The following is a 19,683-nucleotide window of genomic DNA, read 5'->3' on the forward strand; positions in this document are numbered from 1 at the left end:
GAATGCCAGTTTTTGTTGTTTCAGGCTAAAAAAAAGTAATGCTGGGAGTAGCTCATTGGGGAAAGGAGGATACCTAGTTAGTTGTACAACTGAATGCTTTGAAATGTATCTTCCACATTTAACCTAACCCCTCTGAATCAGAGAGGTGCTGCCGTAATCGACATCCACGTCCATCGAACAGTGGGTTAACGGCCTTGTTCAGGGGTAGAAGTACAGCTTTTAACATTGTCAGCTCGGGGATTCGATCTCGCAACCTTTCGGTTACTGGCCCAAAGCTCCTCCTACCCGCCATGCTATCTGCCGCCCAAAATCAGAGCGCTCTGTTTCTGCCCGAAAGGAGAGACGTTTGGATATTTCGCACATGCGTTCAGCACTTCAACTGGTATGTGTGCCATGTCCAAACCTATAGTTAATACGCTAGCGCTTCTTAGTGGACAGAAATTGTAATTACAGTGTCCGTTGTGCTGCAATAACAGATTCTATCGGCTGAAAAAAAGTGAAAAGGCCAGTCGTTTTAGTCTGGCCAACGAAATATTATGAAAAGTTCAACACCTTTGCAAATGCCATTAGTGTAGGGAGCATGAAGAAATTCACTTCAAAAGCGTATTTGAAATTACACAGGAAGTACATCCTATAACCTTTCACCCTGTTCAAAAGTGTCATGAGGCTGGCGGGCTAGCTGCTTCACTTGTTTACACCGAAGACTAGAATATTTTGCTTATCACACATTGTGTTAACAATTAATTACGTCCGGACTGCTTTCTGTACGGTAAGCTGTAAGAAAAGGAGCGAACGTTATTCAACAAATCTAACTTAACGTTAGCTAGCTAACGTTAGCTCGCAGCTTAGAATAAACAGGGTTTAGCCCGCGTTTTTAGCTATTTTAGTGTTAGCAAGATGTGCTATTATGTGCTATTAACCTACTATATAACTAGTTTAGATAGCTAACTCATCCAGTTTCACACGTACTTTTATAACTTCCACCAGCCTTCTTTTGATAAACAAAAGTGTTGTGTGTAACTAACTTAATTGGCTAGCTAACGTTAGCTCGCCAACGTTAACTACCTACAGAGTCATTGCAGAACGTGGTGACGGGGTTGGACAGGCTAAATAGAGCTTGCTAGTTGGCTACTCTGTGTTTGCCATATAATCAACCGTCTATGTCCGTACTGCCTTTCATCTGTCGTATAGTTTGCAAGTTTGGGGACATGTCTGTCCGTAAAGTTGCACCTGCGGTGACAGTCTGGTTTGTTTGTGGTTGGATTTTGACCACGGCTGACGTCACAGTGGTGCTGAAATGATATGTTCATCTTCTCACGCGAATCTCATCAGTCCCACAGTGTCAAACATGCCGTCCACCTTGGGACCCAGCAGTCCTGCTGCTGCCCTTGCGGAAGCGCTGGAGAGCTCTGGCCGGCTCATAGACAGACACCTCCAGGATGACCGCTGCTTCCCTGACCTCTCAGAGCTTCTTAATGTCCCCTCACACAGTAAGTCAAGTAATTGGCGGTGCAAGGTTATATGTTGTTCAAGTTTGTCATATCAATTCCTCTCACAAGACACTTTAGCCCTGATATTTTGGCTGTAGCCAGCTTACTGTGCGTAGGGAGGCTACAGCCACATCTCAGGGCTTAGTTCACTCCCCACTCGGTGTTGCAGACATGCCATCTTTGTCTGGGGGGTCGGACATGGACTACCCTCTTCAGGGACCTGGGCTGATCAGCGTACCAAACCTTCCTGAGCTCAGTGCAGTCCGAAGGGTTCCCCTACCCCCTGAGCTGGTGGAGCAATTCAGCCGTATCCTTTTCAGAGACTAGGGGAAGGAAAGGGGGATACCTAGTCAGTTGTACAACTGAATGCCTTCAACTGAATTGTCTTCCGCATTGAACCCAACCCCTCTGAATCAGAATACACAGAGGGAGCTGTGTCCAACTGTCCAGGTCTCACCCATATAACTCCGAAATGTCTGTGCAGGATTATGTGAATTGTGTAAAACTAACCACTATTTCAGAAAAGCTGCCTCGTCCTTAACCTTCCCCTAACAGATATGCAGTGCAATTGTATGATGGGAGTTTTTCCTGAAATCTGTCGAGCATGGCTCACCATTGACAACGATATCTTCATGTGGAATTATGAGGATGGGTGAGTACCAAGCACTCATATATTAAGTTATTTTGTTTAAAAAAAACATTGCAGGAGCAGTAGACATGGACCCATTTTCATTGGACACTGTTATCACTTTGTTCCATAGGGGGGACGTTGCATATTTTGACGGACTCAGTGAAACCATCCTGTCCGTGGGGCTAGTCAAACCTAAAGCAGGTAAAATGGCAACACACTTTCACCTGAGCTGTGTTTCCTATATTTAAAATTACAACAGCTCTGTAGGTGTTTGGATTCAAGGCCCAGTGCAGTCAAAAATGTGATTTTTGTATGTGCATACAGTAGAGGTCGACCGATTTTATGATTTTTCAACGCCGATACCGATTATTGGAGGACCATGAAAGCCGATACCGATTAATCGGCCATTTAAAAAAAAAAATGTATTTATTTGTAATAATGACAATTACAACAACTGAATGAACACTTATTTTAATTGAATATAATACATCAATAAAATCAATTTAGCCTCAAGTAAATAATGAAACATGTTCAATTTGGTTTAAATAATGCAAAAACAAAGTGTTGGAGAAGAACGTAAAAGTGCATTATGTTCCATGTAAAATATGTGCCATGTAAGAAAGCTAACGTTTCAGTTCCTTGCTCAGAACATGAGAACATATGAAAGCTGGTGGTTCCTTTTTAACATGAGTCTTCAATATTCCTAGGTAAGAAGTTTTTAGGTTGTAGCTATTATAGGAATTATAGGACTATTTCCCTCTATACCATTTGTATTTCATTAACCTTTGACTATTGGATGTTCTTATAGGCACTTTAGTATTGCGAGTGTAACAGTATAGCTTCCGTCCCTCTCCTTGCTCCTCCCTGGACTCGAACCAGCAACACAATGACAATTAGCGTGTGCTAACTAGCTAGCCATTTCACTTCGGTTACACCAGCCTCATCTCAGGAGTTGATAGGCTTGAAGTCATAAACAGCTCAATGCTTGACGCACAACGAAGAGCTGCCTTCAAAACGAAAGTGCTGTTTGAATAAATGTTTACGCGCCTGCTTCTGTCTACCACCGCTTAGTCAGATTATATGCAACGCAGGACATGCTAGATAATATCGAGTAATATCATCAACCATGTGTAGTTAATTAGTGATTATGATTGGTTTTTATAAGATAAGTTTAATGTTAGCTAGCAACTTACCTTGGCTTACTGCATTCGCGTAACAGGCAGTCTCCTTGTGGAGTGCAACGAGAGAGGGGCAGGTCGTTATTGCGTTGGATTAGTTAACTGTAAGGTTGCAAGATTGGATCCCCCGAGCTGACGAGGTGAAAATCTGTCCTTCTGCCCCTGATCAAGGCAGTTAACCCACTGTTCCTAGGCCGTCATTGAAAATAAGAATGTGTTCTTAACTGACTTGCCTAGTTAAATAAAGGTGAAAAAAATAAAATGGCGCCCAAAAATACCGATTTCCGATTGTTATGAAAACTTGAAATCAGCCATTCCGATTGATCGGTCGACCTCGAGTATACAGTGCCTTCGGAAAGTATTCAGACCACATTACTTTTTTCATATTTTGTTATGTTACAGCCGTATTCTAAAATGGATTAAATAACAAAACATCCTCTGCAATCTACACACACTACCCCATAATGACAAAGCAAAAACGTTTTTTTTTGTTTTTTTTTTGAGCAAATGTATTAAAAATAATAAACAGATACATTAAGCATTCAGACCTTTCGCAATGAGACTCGAAATTGAGCTCAGGTGCATCCTGTTTCCATTGATCATCCTTGAGATGTTTCTATAACTTGATTGGAGGCCACCTGTGGTAAATTCTTTTGATTGGACATGATTTGGAAATGCACCACCTGTCTATATAAGGTCCCACAGTTGACAGTGCATGTCAGAGCAAAAACCAATCCATGAGGTCGATGGAATTGTCTGGAAGATCCAAGACAGGACTGTGTCGAGGTACAGATCTGGGGAAGGGTACCAAGACATTTCTGCAGCATTGAAGGGTCCCCAAGAACACAGTGGCCTCCATCATTCTTAAATGTAAGAAGTTTGGAACTACAAGACTCTTCCTAGAGCTGGCCGCCCGGCCGAACTGAGCAATCTGGGGAGAAGGGCCTTGGTCAAGTAGGTGACCATGAACCCGATGTCACTCGGACAGAGCTCTAAAGTTTCTCTGTGGAGATAGAGAAACTTCCAGAAAGACAACCATCTCTGCAGCACCTCACCAATCAGGCCTTTGTGGTAGACTGGCCAAATGGAAGCCATTCCTCAGTAAAAGGCACATGAAAACCTGTTTGGAGTTTGCCTAAAGACTCTCAGACCATGAGAAACAAGATTCTCTGGTCTGATGAAACCAAGATTAAACTCTTTGGCCTGAATGCCAAGTGTCATGTTTGGAGGTATCTAGTACCGGGTCAGACCCCCCCCCCCCCCCTTGTTTCCAGAATAGTCTGAATTCTCTGGGGCATGGATTCTACAATGTGTTTGTTGCCCAATTGGTATCAAGAAACCGAACGCGTGCCAGGAAAACATTCCTTAGTGGGGTACCTAATAAACTTATTCCCACACTGAGGCTGGAATAATATTTTGAGAAGGATAATGCCCATTTAGTGTAAGACCTGTTTGGGGGGGTGGGGGAGCCTGATATTTCAGCCTGTTGTGAAGGAATAGAGTTTTTGCCTGCCTGGTGACATCACCAGGCTGTAAATTTAGGTAATAGACCAATAAGAAAGTGTTCCAAACCTCTCTGCCAATAACAGCTGTTTCCCCTCCCCACTCAGACCACTCCCAGACAGTCCTAGAAAAATTCTTGCTTGATAAATTCCTCTTTGCTAAGAAGCTATTTTTGTGTCTTGTTTTCAATTTAAAATGGTCAAAAATCTAGGAGTAAGGTACTTAATTGTTACCCAAATATCATTTGATATTGAGATAAGAATGGCTGCATTGGAGAGAAAAAAATACTTATTTTTTTCCACAGGGATTTTCCAGCCACACATCCACTTCCTGTTGGTCCTTGCCACTCCTGTGGATGTAGTGATCCTGGGGCTCAGCTTCCCTAAAGCTCAGGCAGGTGAGTAATGATGATCCTCCTAGACCTGAAGCACACAACCCGGTGTCATCAATTCGACATACAGTTTTGAAATTGGTTGATTTGGTTTAGATTGATATCTTTGTATTGTTGGTATTAGTATTAAAGTCCCACTCCAGCCTCCATTTCACCTCATTTAACACCTGATTTACTTAACAGGATACTTCAAGATTTTGCCAATGAGGCCTTTATCTACTCCCCCCCCAAGTCAGATTAACCCCTGGACACCATTGTTGTCTCTGTGTGCAGTTTTAGTGTCGTTGCTAACTAGCTCTTGTGGAATTGCTAACTAATCATTCTAGTGGATACCCATAGACTTCCAATCATTGTGCTAATGCTAGTTAGCATTGGCCCCCCAAAACTACCTCTAACTTCATTCATACTTGACAGAGACAAAAATGGTATCCAGGTGTTCATCTGACTCTGGGGAAGTAGATAAAGGGCCCTCATTGTCAAAATCCCAAAGTATCCCTTTAACAAATGGCACATCTCAATAGGTCTTCCGGGTATCCTCATGACATGGCACAAGTGGGGGGTGCTCTTTTTCTTTTTTGTTTTCTATTGTTCCTCAAGCAAGATGGGAGGCTGACCATCAGTCCAAATGCTTGAATGCCCTACTCCTTGAATTTTGCAGTTGTCTGAACACTATTAAAACATATATTTTTACCCTTTAGCAGTGGTGTAAAGTACTTAAGCAGTAATTCAAAGTATTTTTACTTCAGTAGTTATCTTTACTTTACCATTTATATTTTTGACAACTTTTACTACATTCCGAAAGAAAATAATGTACTTTTTACCCAATACATTTTCTCTGACACCTAAAAGCACTCAATACATTGTGAATGCTTAGCAGGACAGGAACATGATCCAATTCACACACTTAACAAGAGAACATCCTGGTCATCCCTACTGTAGGGCTGGGCGGTACACCTTAATTTACAATATACCGGTATTTATGCACGGACCAGTTTGGGTTTTTACCTTCTATAACGGTGTTTTAATGTTTGATTTGTTTAATGTAATACGCTTTGTTTGTGTTTCTTACATCTGCAAACAGCTAGTATTTCCTTACCAAGTTAAGCTAAATCGTGTTAGCTGGCTAGCTAACTAGCTGACAAAAGTACTGAGTCAGAGCAAACGTAGCTGGCTAATACAGCCTGATACCAGTACTGGTGGAGGCTTAAATCAGCATGTTTGACCAACAGTATCTTCTAAATCAAAAAGGAATTGGTGAAGCATGAATATGTTGGCTATATGAATAAAGATTTAATGTAGCCAAAGATTATAGGGTCCCCTAGGAAACACTGAACACCACTTTGGTTCCTACCTATGTCACAATAACTCGTCCATTGCATTTTCATTCGTTGTCATATCAAACAATACTATTCAAAGTGCCCACCATTATTTATATTCTAACTGGAATTATAATAAAAAAGTATATTTCCATGATTCCAAAAGTTCACCCAAAGGTTTTGATCTAAATCGCAATTGCGACATTTGGTTAAATAAAGCCTAGTACTTTTGCCCATATAGTGGCAGTGTGGAAATCATCTCAAATGAGTGCAGGAAATGCAGGAAATAATTTTAGGTTGAAGTTGAATTGAACAGACTAAAACAATCCGAATGGAGAAAGGCCCATTTGAAATAATTTAGAATATATGTGTTGTCACGCTCTACTCATAAAGCCAACTTAGAGTTTTTATTAATCAAAAACATAAAATACCGTCATACCGTCAAAAATTTGAAAAATACCATGATATATTTTGGCCATATCGCCCAGCCCTACCCTACTGCCTCTGATCTGGCGGACTCACTAAACACACATGCTTCGTTTGTAAATTGTGTTGGAGTGTGCCACTGGCTATCGGTTAAATCAAAAATAAAATGGTGTCGTCTGGTTTTCCTAATATAAGGAATTTGAAATTATTTATACTTTAAAACCAAATACTTTTACTCAAGTAGTATTTTACTGGATGACTTTTACTTGAGTAATTTTCTAAAAAGTTATCTTTTACTTTTACTGAAGTATGATAATTGGGTACTTTTTCCACCACTGCCCTTTAGTGTCTGTGTGTTTACTGTATTTATACCTGGGATATCGCTTTTCAACAGGAAAAGTATAAAAATCACTGGAACTTCTTTAACCCACAATGGACTACTTCAGAAATGGATTTACTCTCTCTCAACTTCTCTTTCCCTCTCCCTCTCTTTATCAGGGTTGAATGACAGCATGTCTGGAGGGATGCAGTTACTACCAGACCCGCTGTACTCCATCCCCACAGACAACACCTACCTCCTGGCCATCACCTCCACCGACCTGGGCCGCATCTTCCTGGCAGGGAAAGATGGCTGCCTGTATGAGGTAGCCTACCAGGCCGAGGCAGGCTGGTTCAGCCAACGCTGTAAGAAGATTAACCACTCCAAAAGCAGCCTGTCCTTCCTAGTCCCCTCTCTGCTCCAGTTCTCCTTCTCTGAGGACGGTAAGGATAGTTCAGAGGCTCCTTGTGGAATTGGAACTTTCTTGTGCTCTAGTTCTTGAATTGAATTTGACTATTTTTCTATCTTGGTGCCCCACAGACCCGGTAGTGCAGATTGCCATTGACAACTCCCGTAACACACTCTTCACCCGCTCAGAGAAGGGGGTTCTACAGGTACACAACCCAACTATTTGAATGGTAGCACTGTAGTAAATATCAATATGTTTATTTGTTGAATAGGATGATGTTTTGGGTAGAACTTTGTCAGACATTTCAAAAGGTTGTACTATTTAGAACAGGGGTTCCCAAATATATTTAATCTACGACCCCATTTTGATATCTGAAAACTCTCAAAATTATGTGATTAACAGCCAGTGTGTACTTTTGTATCTGGGACTATTGCAGTCAATTGCAAAACATTGTAACAGTATTTTTAATTGTCTTGTCAACTCACAAACACATACTTTTAATTTGCTAATTGAACTGACATAATGTATCCGATCTCATCACCACTGATGAGATCGGTGTGCTTGATTCATGTCGCATTGGAGCTGCTGAAAGTCAGGGGGCGTGGTCAACAGTGCGCACCTCATCTCTGCTGTCACATCCAACCTGGATCGATATTTGATTTTAATGCAGACGAGAGCAATTAATCCAGCTTCACACAGATATGAGCTGGCAAAGGGTACCATGAGTTTTAACGCTCTGAGAGAGACTGCAGGGTATTCCCTTCTGAGTCAGGAACCAGAACTCCTCCGTGATGGACCCGTCAATGCTTTGTCTGCAGCATATGTCCACATGACTGCTCGAAAGGCTGCACTTGACTGTTGCACTTGAATCATTCCGATTCAAGCGCATTTCCCCACGATCTAAGGGTACTCTGGTTGAGTTTTAGATTTTAATTGTTTTCATTTAGATTTTTAAGTTTAACCACGTTATAGTGATTTTGAGATACAATGACGATAGGTCATTTGAATGTGCAAAAAATTCAGGATTTGGGAAATTCTCCCACGAACCCATTTTCATATCAGACGACTCCATGTGGGGTTGCGACCCCTAGTTTGGGAAACACTGAATTAGGACCTTGAGTTAAAAGCTGATGATGTCTGTTCCAGGTGTATGATCTGGGTGTAGATGGGCAGGGTATGAGCCGTGTGGCGGCCATGTCACAGAGTTCCATCGTGGCTGCAGCAGGAAACGTTGCCAGGTTTGTCAGCTACTCCTCACCTCTGGTTAAATCCCGAGTGCTAGTGAATGGTTCAGATGGTCAACGCTCATCACTGCTTAAGAACAAATCAAAATGAATCTCTTTGTTCTTTTACATCGCTCCCTATAGGACCATAGATCGCTCTGTGTTTAAACCCATCATTCAGATCTCTGTGATAGACAGATCGGAGTCGTCCGACTGCCACCTGCTGGCTGTCACTCATGCAGGTAAGGAGACGGACTGACATGGGAGAGAAAATAGAGGCCGTACTGACATTCTTTTCATTGCAGAATAAGTATCTACAAAGACCTTATGTAGGTCTCTATCTCTGCTTGTAGGAGTGCGTCTCTACTTCAGCACCGCTCCCTTTGCCCCACCACATGCCAAGCAGCCAGGGGCACGCCCTTGTCTGCTTGCTCTGGTCCATGTCCGCCTGCCTCCAGGCTTCTCTGCGTCCTCCACCCTGCAGAAGCCTGCCAAGGTCCACAAGGCTCTGCACAGCAAAGGTAAAAGCCACTCTGCAGTCTATACGCTATCCTGTAATAAACCTAAAGGTTTACTCATGTGTCTCTGGTGTTAATCCCTACAGGAGTTCTCCTGATGGCAGCGTCTGAGACTGAGGACAGTGACATCCTGTGGTGCATCAACCACGACTCCTTCCCCTTTAAGAAACCCCTGATGGAGGCTCAGGTGGGAGCTGAGGGAGTGAGGGTCATAGTTAATTAGAGATGTAAAACCCCATCTGCTTTGGAGTTGAAATTAGACACACTACTATGTGTAGTCAAAACCCCAGCTTACTTTGCAATGCATATGCTATGATTTAGTTTCCTTTTAAATGTAGTATTTTTTTGGCTTCAGAGCATTATAGTTCTATTGTTTGTGTATATCATTGCAGATGATGTCCAACGTAGATGGCCACTCCTGGGCGCTTTGTGCCATCAAGGAGGAGAAGGCACCTAAAATCTCTACCCCCCTGAATAAGGATCAAGTTCCCCTCACTGACTCTCCTGTCGTGGTGCAGCAACACAATGTCCCTCCGCAGAAATTTGTCCTTCTCTCTGCCAAGGTACGGTCAAGATTTTACGGCTTAGTATGGCACTGTAAATTCACACGGTCAATGAAACCTGTGCAGTCCTGTCTGTCATTTTGTGAACAAACGTCTATACGGGTTGTTATTCATGGTTTTCCAGGGAAGTCACATCTTCCACAAGTTGCGGCCGGTGGACCAGCTGCGCCACCTACTGGTGAGCGGTACTGGTGGAGAGAGTGAAGAAGTCGAACGCTTCTTCAAACTGCACAGGGTATGAATCTCATTACTCATTGTCTTGTTACTGCAAGCACTGCTACACACACTCTTTATTTCTGTGTTGATCTAACCCTCTTCACCTCAGGAGGAGCAGGCGTGTGCCACTGCTCTGATAGTAGCCTGTTCCAGTGCTGCCTGCGACAGAGAAGTGTCTCAGTGGGCAACCAGAGCCTTCTTTCGGTATGGAGGAGAGGCTCAGATGAGGTTCCCCTCGGCTCATTCTGCTCCTAGCAACGTCGGCGCTCTGTTCGGCTCTCCTGTACCAGGTGAGGCGCATCTGAGGCAGGATTTCTGCTTAAAGCCAAATTCCCATTCGTTGGAGCATGGCAATAATGCCCTAGTCAAAATCCCCTGTATAAGTTTTACACAGTGCATTGCAATTAGACTGCTCATCACTTGTCTTACTCCCTGCCTGCCTGTTGTTTTAGGGTCCCCTATGCCGGTTGGTAGCAGTCCAATGCCTAACCCTAGTTTCTTAGCAACGCCTGTTCCAGGTACACGGCCCTTTTTCTTTTTTTTTGCAGAGTGCCTTGCCCATCGACAGTTCTCAACACATTCACCCACTGAATATTAACAACATTCAAGTGTTTATTGTTTGTGTGTGTGTGTGCCCTGACAACAATATCTCAGGTATGATGCCCCAGAGTGTGTCTACGCCCTATATACCAGCCACGCCCATGCCCTCCGCCCCTATCACTGGCATGTCTTCTGGGCCAGAGGTGGTCTTCTCAGGGAAACACAATGGCATCAGTGTCTACTTCGCACGCATAATGGGGTCAGTCCCTTCACCTGGATAGCGTACTGTACTCAGCCCTCACTTCCATAATCGGGGAAATGCATTTTTTTTAAATTATTTACTTTGTACTGGACTGAGAGACATTACTCACATGTTTCACTTATAGCATGACTTGAGTGGCTTCACTAACTTGTGAACGTTATTGATTAACAGTAATATCTGGGACGGGAGTCTTGCTGTTGAGAAGACCATCAGTAAAGGAAATCAGGCTGTCAGTATTGTGAGTATTGCATTAACAGTATATTATAGTCCTCCTTTGCAAGTTCATTTGAGGATGATCAATCTCTCTCTCTGCCCCAGTTGGAGAGCACAGCCAGCTCATCTGATCTGGAGTCAGTTCTTCTGGAGCTCCGTGGTCTGAAGGACTTCCTGGATAAGAACTCCCAGTTCAGCCCCTCGTCTCTGGGGGCAGCCAGGTAAGACAGAGCCTTGGACCCTGCCTCTCCCCATGGCCAAGACCTGGGCTGGCTGCTTTATGGGAGGTACTATATATCCACACTTCTATGGTCATCTAGTGAAATAAATAGTATTTGATTTGCATGTTGAACTCCACGCATCTGCAGTTTCAGCTCTCCAGCCAATCTGCAGCAGCGTCTGCTGGGCTTCATGCGGCCTGATGGAGGAGCCAGTTCTCAGCAGGTCCAGCAGGAACTCCAGAGGAAGTACCACAGTAAGTAATGTGTGGATGTTAAACTGCCATTCCAAATCCAGGAGCAACTAGAATGACTGCATTGTTGGAGTAGAATCCTAACACCAATGAGAAAACACTATACTTATATTTTGTGGTCTCTGTACTTTGTGTCTACGGTTTCTCTCTCTTCCCCGTCCACAGCCGAGGCTCAGGCCTATGAGAAGATGTCCCTGCAGGGTATCCAGCAGCTGGTGCATCGCTCCTGTCAGACCCTGGCACTGTGGAAGCTGCTGTGTGACCACCAGTTTAGCCTCATCATCTCTGAACTACCCATGGTAAGCTTCCAGCACCAATGACCTCACTGGGGACTGGTTTCCCGGACACAGATTAAGCCTAGTCCATTCTCCGTTGGGATATATTTTTAATCCAGGACCAGGCTTAATCTGTCCGGGAAACCAGCGCTGGATATTCAGGATGTGCAGGATTACATTGTGCTGTCAGTCAGACTAATTCATCTAATTGGTTAATCATCAACACACACTCCCCTCTGTATTTATTAGAACAGTGAAGCTAAAATGTGTAAATTTGTCTATACTCCAGCATTTTTGGATTTGAGATTAAATGTTTCAAATGAGGTGACAGTACAACATGTCACCACCGTTCATTAGAGGGTATTTTAATAGATATCTGTTTAACCTTTTATAAACGTAAGCACTTTATGTATCAAGTCTCCCCCTCCAAAATTGGTAACCTCACCTATTATTGGTAATGGCGAGAGGTTAGCGTTTTGGTGGAGTATGGTCTTTTTTCCTCTAACTTTCTCACTCATCATTAGTCGGGGCGGCAGGGTAGCCTAGTGGTTAGAGCGTTGGACTAGTAACCGTTCAAACCCCTGAGCTGACAAGGTACAAATCTGTCGTTTTGCCCCTGAACAGGCAGTTAACCCACTGTTCCCAGGCCGTCATTGAAAATAAGAATGTGTTCTTAACTGACTTGCCTGGTTAAATAAAGGTAAAATAAAAAAGTCATGATTACCCGTAACCATGGTAGCATCCACATTTAATGTAGACGTGTTCAGGAACATCTATTATTATTTACGATAAAAGTGACTCCAAAATGACAATACATTATTTACCGTTATTTTGTATTGGGCACAACATAATCCGAAATGCAACCAAAACGAACTGCAAACGCATCCAAGACGTTTGTGGAGTCACAAGCTTGATGCAGTTAAGGAATGATGGGAATATGGGACCAAATACTACACTTAACTATACTGAACAAAAATATAAATGCAACATGCAAAGTGTTGATCACATGTTTCATGAGCTGAAATATAAGTCCCCAGAAATGTTCCATATGAACAAAAAGCTTATTTCTCTCAAATGTTGTGTATATGTTTGTTTACATCCCTGTTAGTGTGCGCATTTCTCCTTTGCCAAGATAATCCATCCACCTGACAGGTAGGGCATATCAAGAAGCCGATTAAACTGTATGACCATTACACAGGTGCACCTTGTGCTGGGGACAATAAAAGGCCACTAAAATGTGCCGTTTTGTCACACAACACAATGCCACGGATGTTTTGAGGGAGCGGGCAATTTGCATGCTGACTGCTGGAATGTTCACCAGAGCTGTTGCTATGTATGAACATTCCCTCAAATAAAAGGTGACATTTTGTATTGTCACAGCATATGAAACATTTGATCTCAAATCCAAAATGCTGGAGTATAGAGACAAATTTCTACATTTTAGCTTCACTGTCCAAATCAATATGGAGGGAGGTGTATTTCTGAAATCTTTTGTAAAGATGTCTCCCTTGTCTCCTGTTTAACCCATGTGTGACTTGTAATAGGAGTTCCAGGACCAGATGAAGGGGGCGAGTTTTAAGGACGTGGTGATCCGGGGTCGAGAGCTGACCGGAGCTCTGATCACAGCCCTCATCAACGTCTACATCAAAGACTCCGCCTCTGTCGATGCCATCAGCAACCACCTTAGAGACATCTGTCCTTTGCTGTACAGCAGCGACGACAGCGTCTGCTCAAAGGTAGTCTACAAACGCACGCGCTGTGTTTTTATTTGTCTATATGACAGGGAAGATGCCCATCCCATTTTGACTACAAGGTTAATTCCCATCTGCAGTCCCTGGGCAAAGTTTGATAGCAGCCACTTGCCTCCTCGGTCCTCTTTTTCCCTTTACAAATGTATCTCAGAACTACATCTCCCCCTCCCTCTGTCCCTCCCAGGCTAATGAGTTGCTGCAGGGCTCCAGACAGATCCAGACTAAGATCGATAAGGAGAGAACACTTAGAGAGTCACTACAACTCTACCAGTTGATCAGCCAACACACAGACCTGCCACTGGTCTGCTCCCAGTACAGACAGGGTAAGGCTCCACACACACCTTGGCCATCACACTAATACTATTTGAAATGTCCTTGACTCTTCATGCTTAGTGTGGATGGGACGCTAAGTGCGTTTCTCTCTCTCAGTGCGTTTTTATGAGGGGGTGCTTGAGCTGTGCCTGACTGCAGCGGATAAGAAGGATCCTCAGAGGCTGGGACCTCACTTCTATAAGAACGGAGAACCAGAGGAGGACCAGGCTGGAGCACTGGCCTTCCAGGAGAGGTAACTTAACCACCTGTTCACGTTGATCATGAGACTGTGGTAATAGATATCTGCTAAGGGACGTCCTGGCCCTTTTATTTTCTCCCTTGTGCTGACCGACTGACCACCCCCTCGTCTCCTCCTGTAGGTTGTCATGTTATAAGTGCATCACAGACACCATGCAGGAGCTGGTGAACCAGAGTAAAGCGGCTCCTCAGTCTCCCAGTGTCCCTAAGCAGCCAGGACCCCCTGTTATGACCTCTGACCCCAACATGCTGAGTAATGAGGATGCCACCGCCCACGTAAGTGCTGCGTGGAGGAGACTGTTACCCCCAATAACAATAATAGGAATTTGTTTACGAAAATAATAATTTCATTATTGTTTAGTTTTAGGCTGGAAATGTTTAGGTCCAAAGATTTGGCCCTCGATTCATTCATGCTATGGATGAACTGTCTCGTGATCTTCTCGTTCTCCCCGGCAGTTTGAGCAGGTCATTGGTCTGGCCCAGAGGTCACAGGATGAACTCTTCCACATAGCCCTCTACAACTGGCTGATACAGGCTGACCTCACCGACAAGCTTCTAGAGGTAAGAATCTTCTGGCATTGTCCCACAGTCACGGCCTGAGATGCCTGGTTCTGTTCTTTATAGTGGATGAGTATATTGCATTAAACTGATCTTTCATTGTGGTTTATTATCATCTCTGTCTCTCTCTCTGTCCTCTATCCAGGTGAACTCTCCATACCTGGAGGAACACCTGATGCACATGATCAAGCAGGACCAGAGTAAGGTGCGGAACATGGACCTGCTGTGGCGGTACTATGAGAAGAGCCGTAGCTTTGGCAAGGCAGCTCACGTCCTGGCCAGGCTCGCTGACATGCACAGGTACGATCTAACAGCCCCCCCCCCCCCCGAGTCTATATGGGCCATTTCCACACACTGTGTGGCTCAGTGATAGAGCCCGGCGCTACCACTGACATATGAAAATGGCCTCATTCATGTAGATTCTGAGCAACGTTAAAAAGGAGTGCGGACATATTATACGTGTGTCTGTCTGTGTGCAGTACTGAGATCTCCCTGAAGCAGAGGCTGGAGTACATCTCCAGGGCCATCCTGTCAGCCAAGAGCTCCTCCTGCATCTCTACTCAAGGAGCTGAAGGGGAGTTCCTGCATGAGCTGGAGGAGAAGATGGAGGTACGGGGGAGGGGAAATAACTCCTCGCTGAATTTTTAGGTTTTGGCCCCTTTTTGATAAGGTTTAGATTTGGGCTCTGTCAACTCAAGCTGATATTGTTGGTCCTGCCTCCCAGGTGGTGCGTATTCAGGTCCAGATCCAGGAGACTCTGAGCAGACGTTACTCCCAGCATCCCTCTGTACAGGGAGCCATGTCACAACTGGATTCCGAGCTTATGGACATCACCAAGGTAACGGTGCATGGATATCTAACATTGCCCCTCCAATAGTTCTGTTTGGTAATACATTTTCCTCCCATACAGTAAATGTTTTTATACCCCTGTCCTTTGTCCTCCTATCTAGCTGTATGGAGAGTTTGCAGATCACTTCCGGTTGTCTGAATGCAAACTGGCCATCATCCACTGTGCTGGTCACTCTGACCCCATCCTGGTGCACTCTCTGTGGCAGGAGATCATGGAGAAAGGTGTGTACAGACAAGTGTTCCTGACGCTATCCAACGTGTTTCTCTTGAGTAGTTAAGGAATAGACCTAACTACTCCGAGACTGGGTGGTTGGTTATGGGTAATTTTACAAAGCTATACATAGTTCTCAATATTTTCCCAATATGTTAATTTCTCTGATGATCATAAAAACTAGATTCTATCCACTTCCTTATTATTTCCCTTTTGTCGCATAGAGATGTATGGAGATTGAAAATTATCTCTTAATTGTGTTGCCCGTGTGCCAAAGAGGCCATAATGGGACAGATACGTTGCGATCTCCATACATCTCTATGCGACAGAAGGAAGTGGATAGAATCTAGTTTTTATGCTTATCAGAGAAATGAACATATTGGTAAAATATTGATAACGATGTATAGCTTTGTAAGACTATAAATGGCCTACCACTCAGTTTTGGAGTAGTTAGGTCTATTCCCCTGCTTTTTGTTTATTTATTTATTTTACCTTTATTTAACTGGGCAAGTCAGTTAAGAACAAATTCTTATTTTCAATGACGGCCTAGGAACAGTGGGTTAACTGCCTGTTCAGGGGCAGAACGACAGATTTGTACCTTGTCAGCTCGGGGATATGAACTTGCAACCTTTCGGTTACTCGTCCAACGCTCTAACCACTAGGCTACCCTGCCGCTCCTTTTGAGAGGAGCTGGATACTGTACCGGGAGACTTCACGGAATTGCGCCAAGCTAACAATATGCTAGCTTCAATCATCTCCAAACTGCACTCGGACATAAAAATGGTATCCATGAGTTCATCTGGCTCTGGGTAAGTAGATAAACAACCTAAATCTTAATCTGTTATTTGTCCTTTATTCCAGAGCTGGGTGACAGTGTGGCCATGAGTCCAGCTGACAGGATGAGAGCTCTGAGTCTCAAACTGGTGTCTCTGGGGAAAATCTACGCAGGAACACCCAGATACTTTCCACTAGGTAAAACCGCATGCCTACTTTAATTTATTCAGCCAATTCTCTGATTGTCCTCTATGAAAGACATCCATACTGAGTGTAATTACATTAGCAGTTCATTATGTCAACATGTATGTCTCTAAGGTGTTATGTCTATAGGTTCTGGACGTTTCATCTGTAATTGCTTCATTATCCACCAACACCTGTCCTAGGTTGTCTCCTACCATTGAACTACAGAGATGGGCAAATTGTTTAATGTACAGTACTTTTCCACTGTCTTGTCTCCAGAATTCCTGGTGAAGTTTTTGGAGCAGGAGGTGTGTCATCTGAATTGGGACGTGGGCTTTGTCACCTTCACCATGCAGGAGATAGGAGTACAGCTCCCCCGTCTGCTGGAGGTCTACGACCAACTCTTCAAGACACGGGTATGTCTCTCAATTAAATTCAATGACCATTATTCATCCCGGAGGGGCAATTATTGCTGGCAGTTTTGGGATACAAATAGATGAAGATACTCTTCATAATAAAGGGTTATTATAAAATCATATTTTACACCTATTCAACTTGAGCATTATTTGATTAATTAATAAGGTTCTGTCGACCTTAAAAGACTGAATGTCTCGAACTGTGGCTGTGTCACCCAGGATCCGTGTTGGCAGCGTCTGAAGAAACCTCTCCACCTAGTAGAGTGTATACATGTGCTGCTGTCAGGATACGTAGAGGACCCCAGCAGAGTACCAACATATGACCGGTAACTAACCAATCACCACGTGTGCTAACCGTCGCTGCTCTCTTCATTAGGCCGTACTTCTCATTTGAAAACCTATCAACCCGTATACGTATGTAGTCATGCCAATTATTGTTTCTAAACCTGTTTAAAATGTATCTCTAATTTATCTGATACACTCTGTCTAACTCCTATTCCTCCTTCCCCATCTTGTCAGACGGCGGTTCACTAATGTGTGTCTGGATAACATCTGTGGTTACCTGGTGGAGCTGCAGTCCCTGAGTCCTAACTCTACCCTGCGGCTCACCATCGGCAACTTCAAGGCCCTGCAGGCCAAGCTGGAGAAAGTTCACTGAGGAGGTTCCCAGGGGTCACAGGAAGATCAGCAAGTAAAGAGACAGAATGAAACTGGTTTACAGTTCTGAATAACATAACTCTTCTGTATATCTCTTGTTCTGGCTGGTTTTTGATAGTGGAGTGATATTGAGAATACAGTTCGGTCTCTCAGACTGCAGTTGCGTCGCAAAGGACTACACCCCCACATTTCTCATGAAGGGGTTATTGACTAGCTCATTACACCCCTGTCTTCAGACTTTTTACATCCTATTTTTAACTTATTTTATAAGTACAGCATGCATTTGTTTTGTGACATAAGCCTAGAAGTGAAGACAACTTATTGGTGTCTGTCTGAGGGAATTGCATTAGTTTCACAAATGAATGTTAGGTAAACATGAACTGTTGTCACACAGAATTAGGGGACAATACTTTACAGGGATGGGATTGTCATTTACATATGGAGTTACTGTACTTATGTTGGTAAAATATATAGAATTTACGTATGTAGAGGAGAAATGCACTTACATGATGGCTGGATATCGTGCTGATATCATTCATGCATGTCTTTCCTTCTACATGCCTGCCATGATTCAGGCCTAAGTATTTGTTCCATGGACATTAACCTCTGATGCGAGCTGAGGACGCTGTCTTAATCACTCCACTCATTTAAACCCAGATTAATTCTTTCCCCCCCCCCACTGTTTAGATGTCAAGAAGACTGTTAAGCTGACAGTATTTGGCTTTGTCTGTACCACTCAACCTCTCCGTAATACAGAGTAAAATATTGGTACTCCTTACATTATGCTAGGAATGCCTTCTCTGCCAAAGGTTTGTAATAATAACTTAACCTTACTTTTACATGTTTTGTTAGTATTTCTTATTTTTCTGAATGACTTAACACCTTAATCAGTGTGTCTGCTTAATCAGTGTGTCTCACAGTTAAATGGCATTTATTTGACTGTATGAGTGTTGTACTCAACTGAGATTTCAGGGATGAGACTGAAATCCTCGATCCATGCCTTGTATAAGGGTGCTGTTCAAACAGTTTTACTCTGAGAACTCAGGCCTGCAGTGAGCAATTTTATCAAATAAGCCAATTTTACATGCATAGAATAATTTCAATTTGTCATTGTTTTTTTGTTTAAGATTGTATTGGAAAAAAATGTATAATAAAATGTGCAACCTGTTCAGTATATAAAAAAATAAACACTTTGATTTGAACTCTTTGCCCAAGTGAATGTTCACAGATATCCATGTATGGGTCCTGTTGTGATATAAACTGTCCACAGTGTATCTAGTTCATCCATCTGGTACTGGGTGAGACGCCTCCACAACAGCCTGAATTATTCAGGGCATGGACATGTCGCTCAATTGGTATCAAGGGACCTAACGTCTGCCAGAAACATTACAATACCAGCCCCAGCCTGTAGTGTTGATACCAGGCCGGATGGGGCCTTGGAATCATGCTGCTTACGCCAAATCCTGACTGCCATCAGCATGATGCAACAGGAACCGGGAATTTTCAAACCAGGTCATGTTTTGTCCAGTGTTAGTGATCGTGTGCACAATGGAGCCGCTTGTTGTTCTTAGTTGATAGGAGTGGAACCCGGTGTGGTCGTCTGCTGCAATAGCCCATTCATGACAAGGACCGACGAGTTGTCCGTTCCGAGATGCCGTTCTGCGCACCACTTGTACTGCGCTGTTATTTGCCTGTTTGTGGCCTGCCTGTTAGCTTGCACGATTCTTTTCAAACCCCCTGACCTTCCACATTTTATGTTACAGCCTTAT

At 43.5% G+C, this 19,683-nt stretch overlaps 1 protein-coding gene across 2 annotated transcripts; it reads left to right on the forward strand.

The window, feature by feature from the left end:
• Positions 1-639: 639 nt before the first annotated feature.
• nup155 (nucleoporin 155) lies at positions 640-19,116 on the forward strand. Of its 2 annotated transcripts, XM_064942398.1 has the most exons (34): positions 640-769; positions 1,333-1,490; positions 1,660-1,797; positions 2,046-2,142; positions 2,252-2,322; positions 5,107-5,199; positions 7,434-7,697; positions 7,795-7,868; positions 8,810-8,901; positions 9,031-9,128; positions 9,240-9,407; positions 9,491-9,591; positions 9,797-9,967; positions 10,092-10,202; positions 10,293-10,473; positions 10,636-10,701; positions 10,838-10,982; positions 11,157-11,223; positions 11,304-11,419; positions 11,567-11,673; positions 11,836-11,969; positions 13,490-13,681; positions 13,881-14,019; positions 14,126-14,261; positions 14,389-14,542; positions 14,723-14,827; positions 14,970-15,124; positions 15,304-15,433; positions 15,549-15,662; positions 15,775-15,895; positions 16,746-16,856; positions 17,121-17,257; positions 17,477-17,583; positions 17,777-19,116. In XM_064942398.1, the coding sequence occupies exons 2-34, from the start codon at positions 1,349-1,351 to the stop codon at positions 17,913-17,915; spliced, it is 4,176 nt and encodes a 1,391-aa protein (XP_064798470.1). In that variant the 5' UTR covers positions 640-769; positions 1,333-1,348; the 3' UTR covers positions 17,916-19,116. The 2 variants fall into 2 exon arrangements, with proteins under 2 accessions (XP_064798470.1, XP_064798471.1); XM_064942399.1 differs by lacking the exon at positions 10,636-10,701.
• The last annotated feature ends 567 nt before the right edge of the window (positions 19,117-19,683 follow it).

This window comes from Oncorhynchus masou, chromosome 28 (assembly GCF_036934945.1).
Source record: "Oncorhynchus masou masou isolate Uvic2021 chromosome 28, UVic_Omas_1.1, whole genome shotgun sequence".
NCBI classification, from domain to species: domain Eukaryota; kingdom Metazoa; phylum Chordata; class Actinopteri; order Salmoniformes; family Salmonidae; genus Oncorhynchus; species Oncorhynchus masou.

Excerpts from the sequence above, each read along its gene's own strand:
- nup155 (XM_064942398.1), top strand. The coding sequence starts at position 1,349 with ATGCCGTCCACCTTGGGACCCAGCAGTCCTGCTGCTGCCCTTGCGGAA. Across the intron at positions 11,970-13,489 it reads TCATCTCTGAACTACCCATG|GAGTTCCAGGACCAGATGAA; the intron begins GTAAGCTTCCAG and ends GACTTGTAATAG. Across the intron at positions 15,896-16,745 it reads GCAGGAGATCATGGAGAAAG|AGCTGGGTGACAGTGTGGCC; the intron begins GTGTGTACAGAC and ends CCTTTATTCCAG.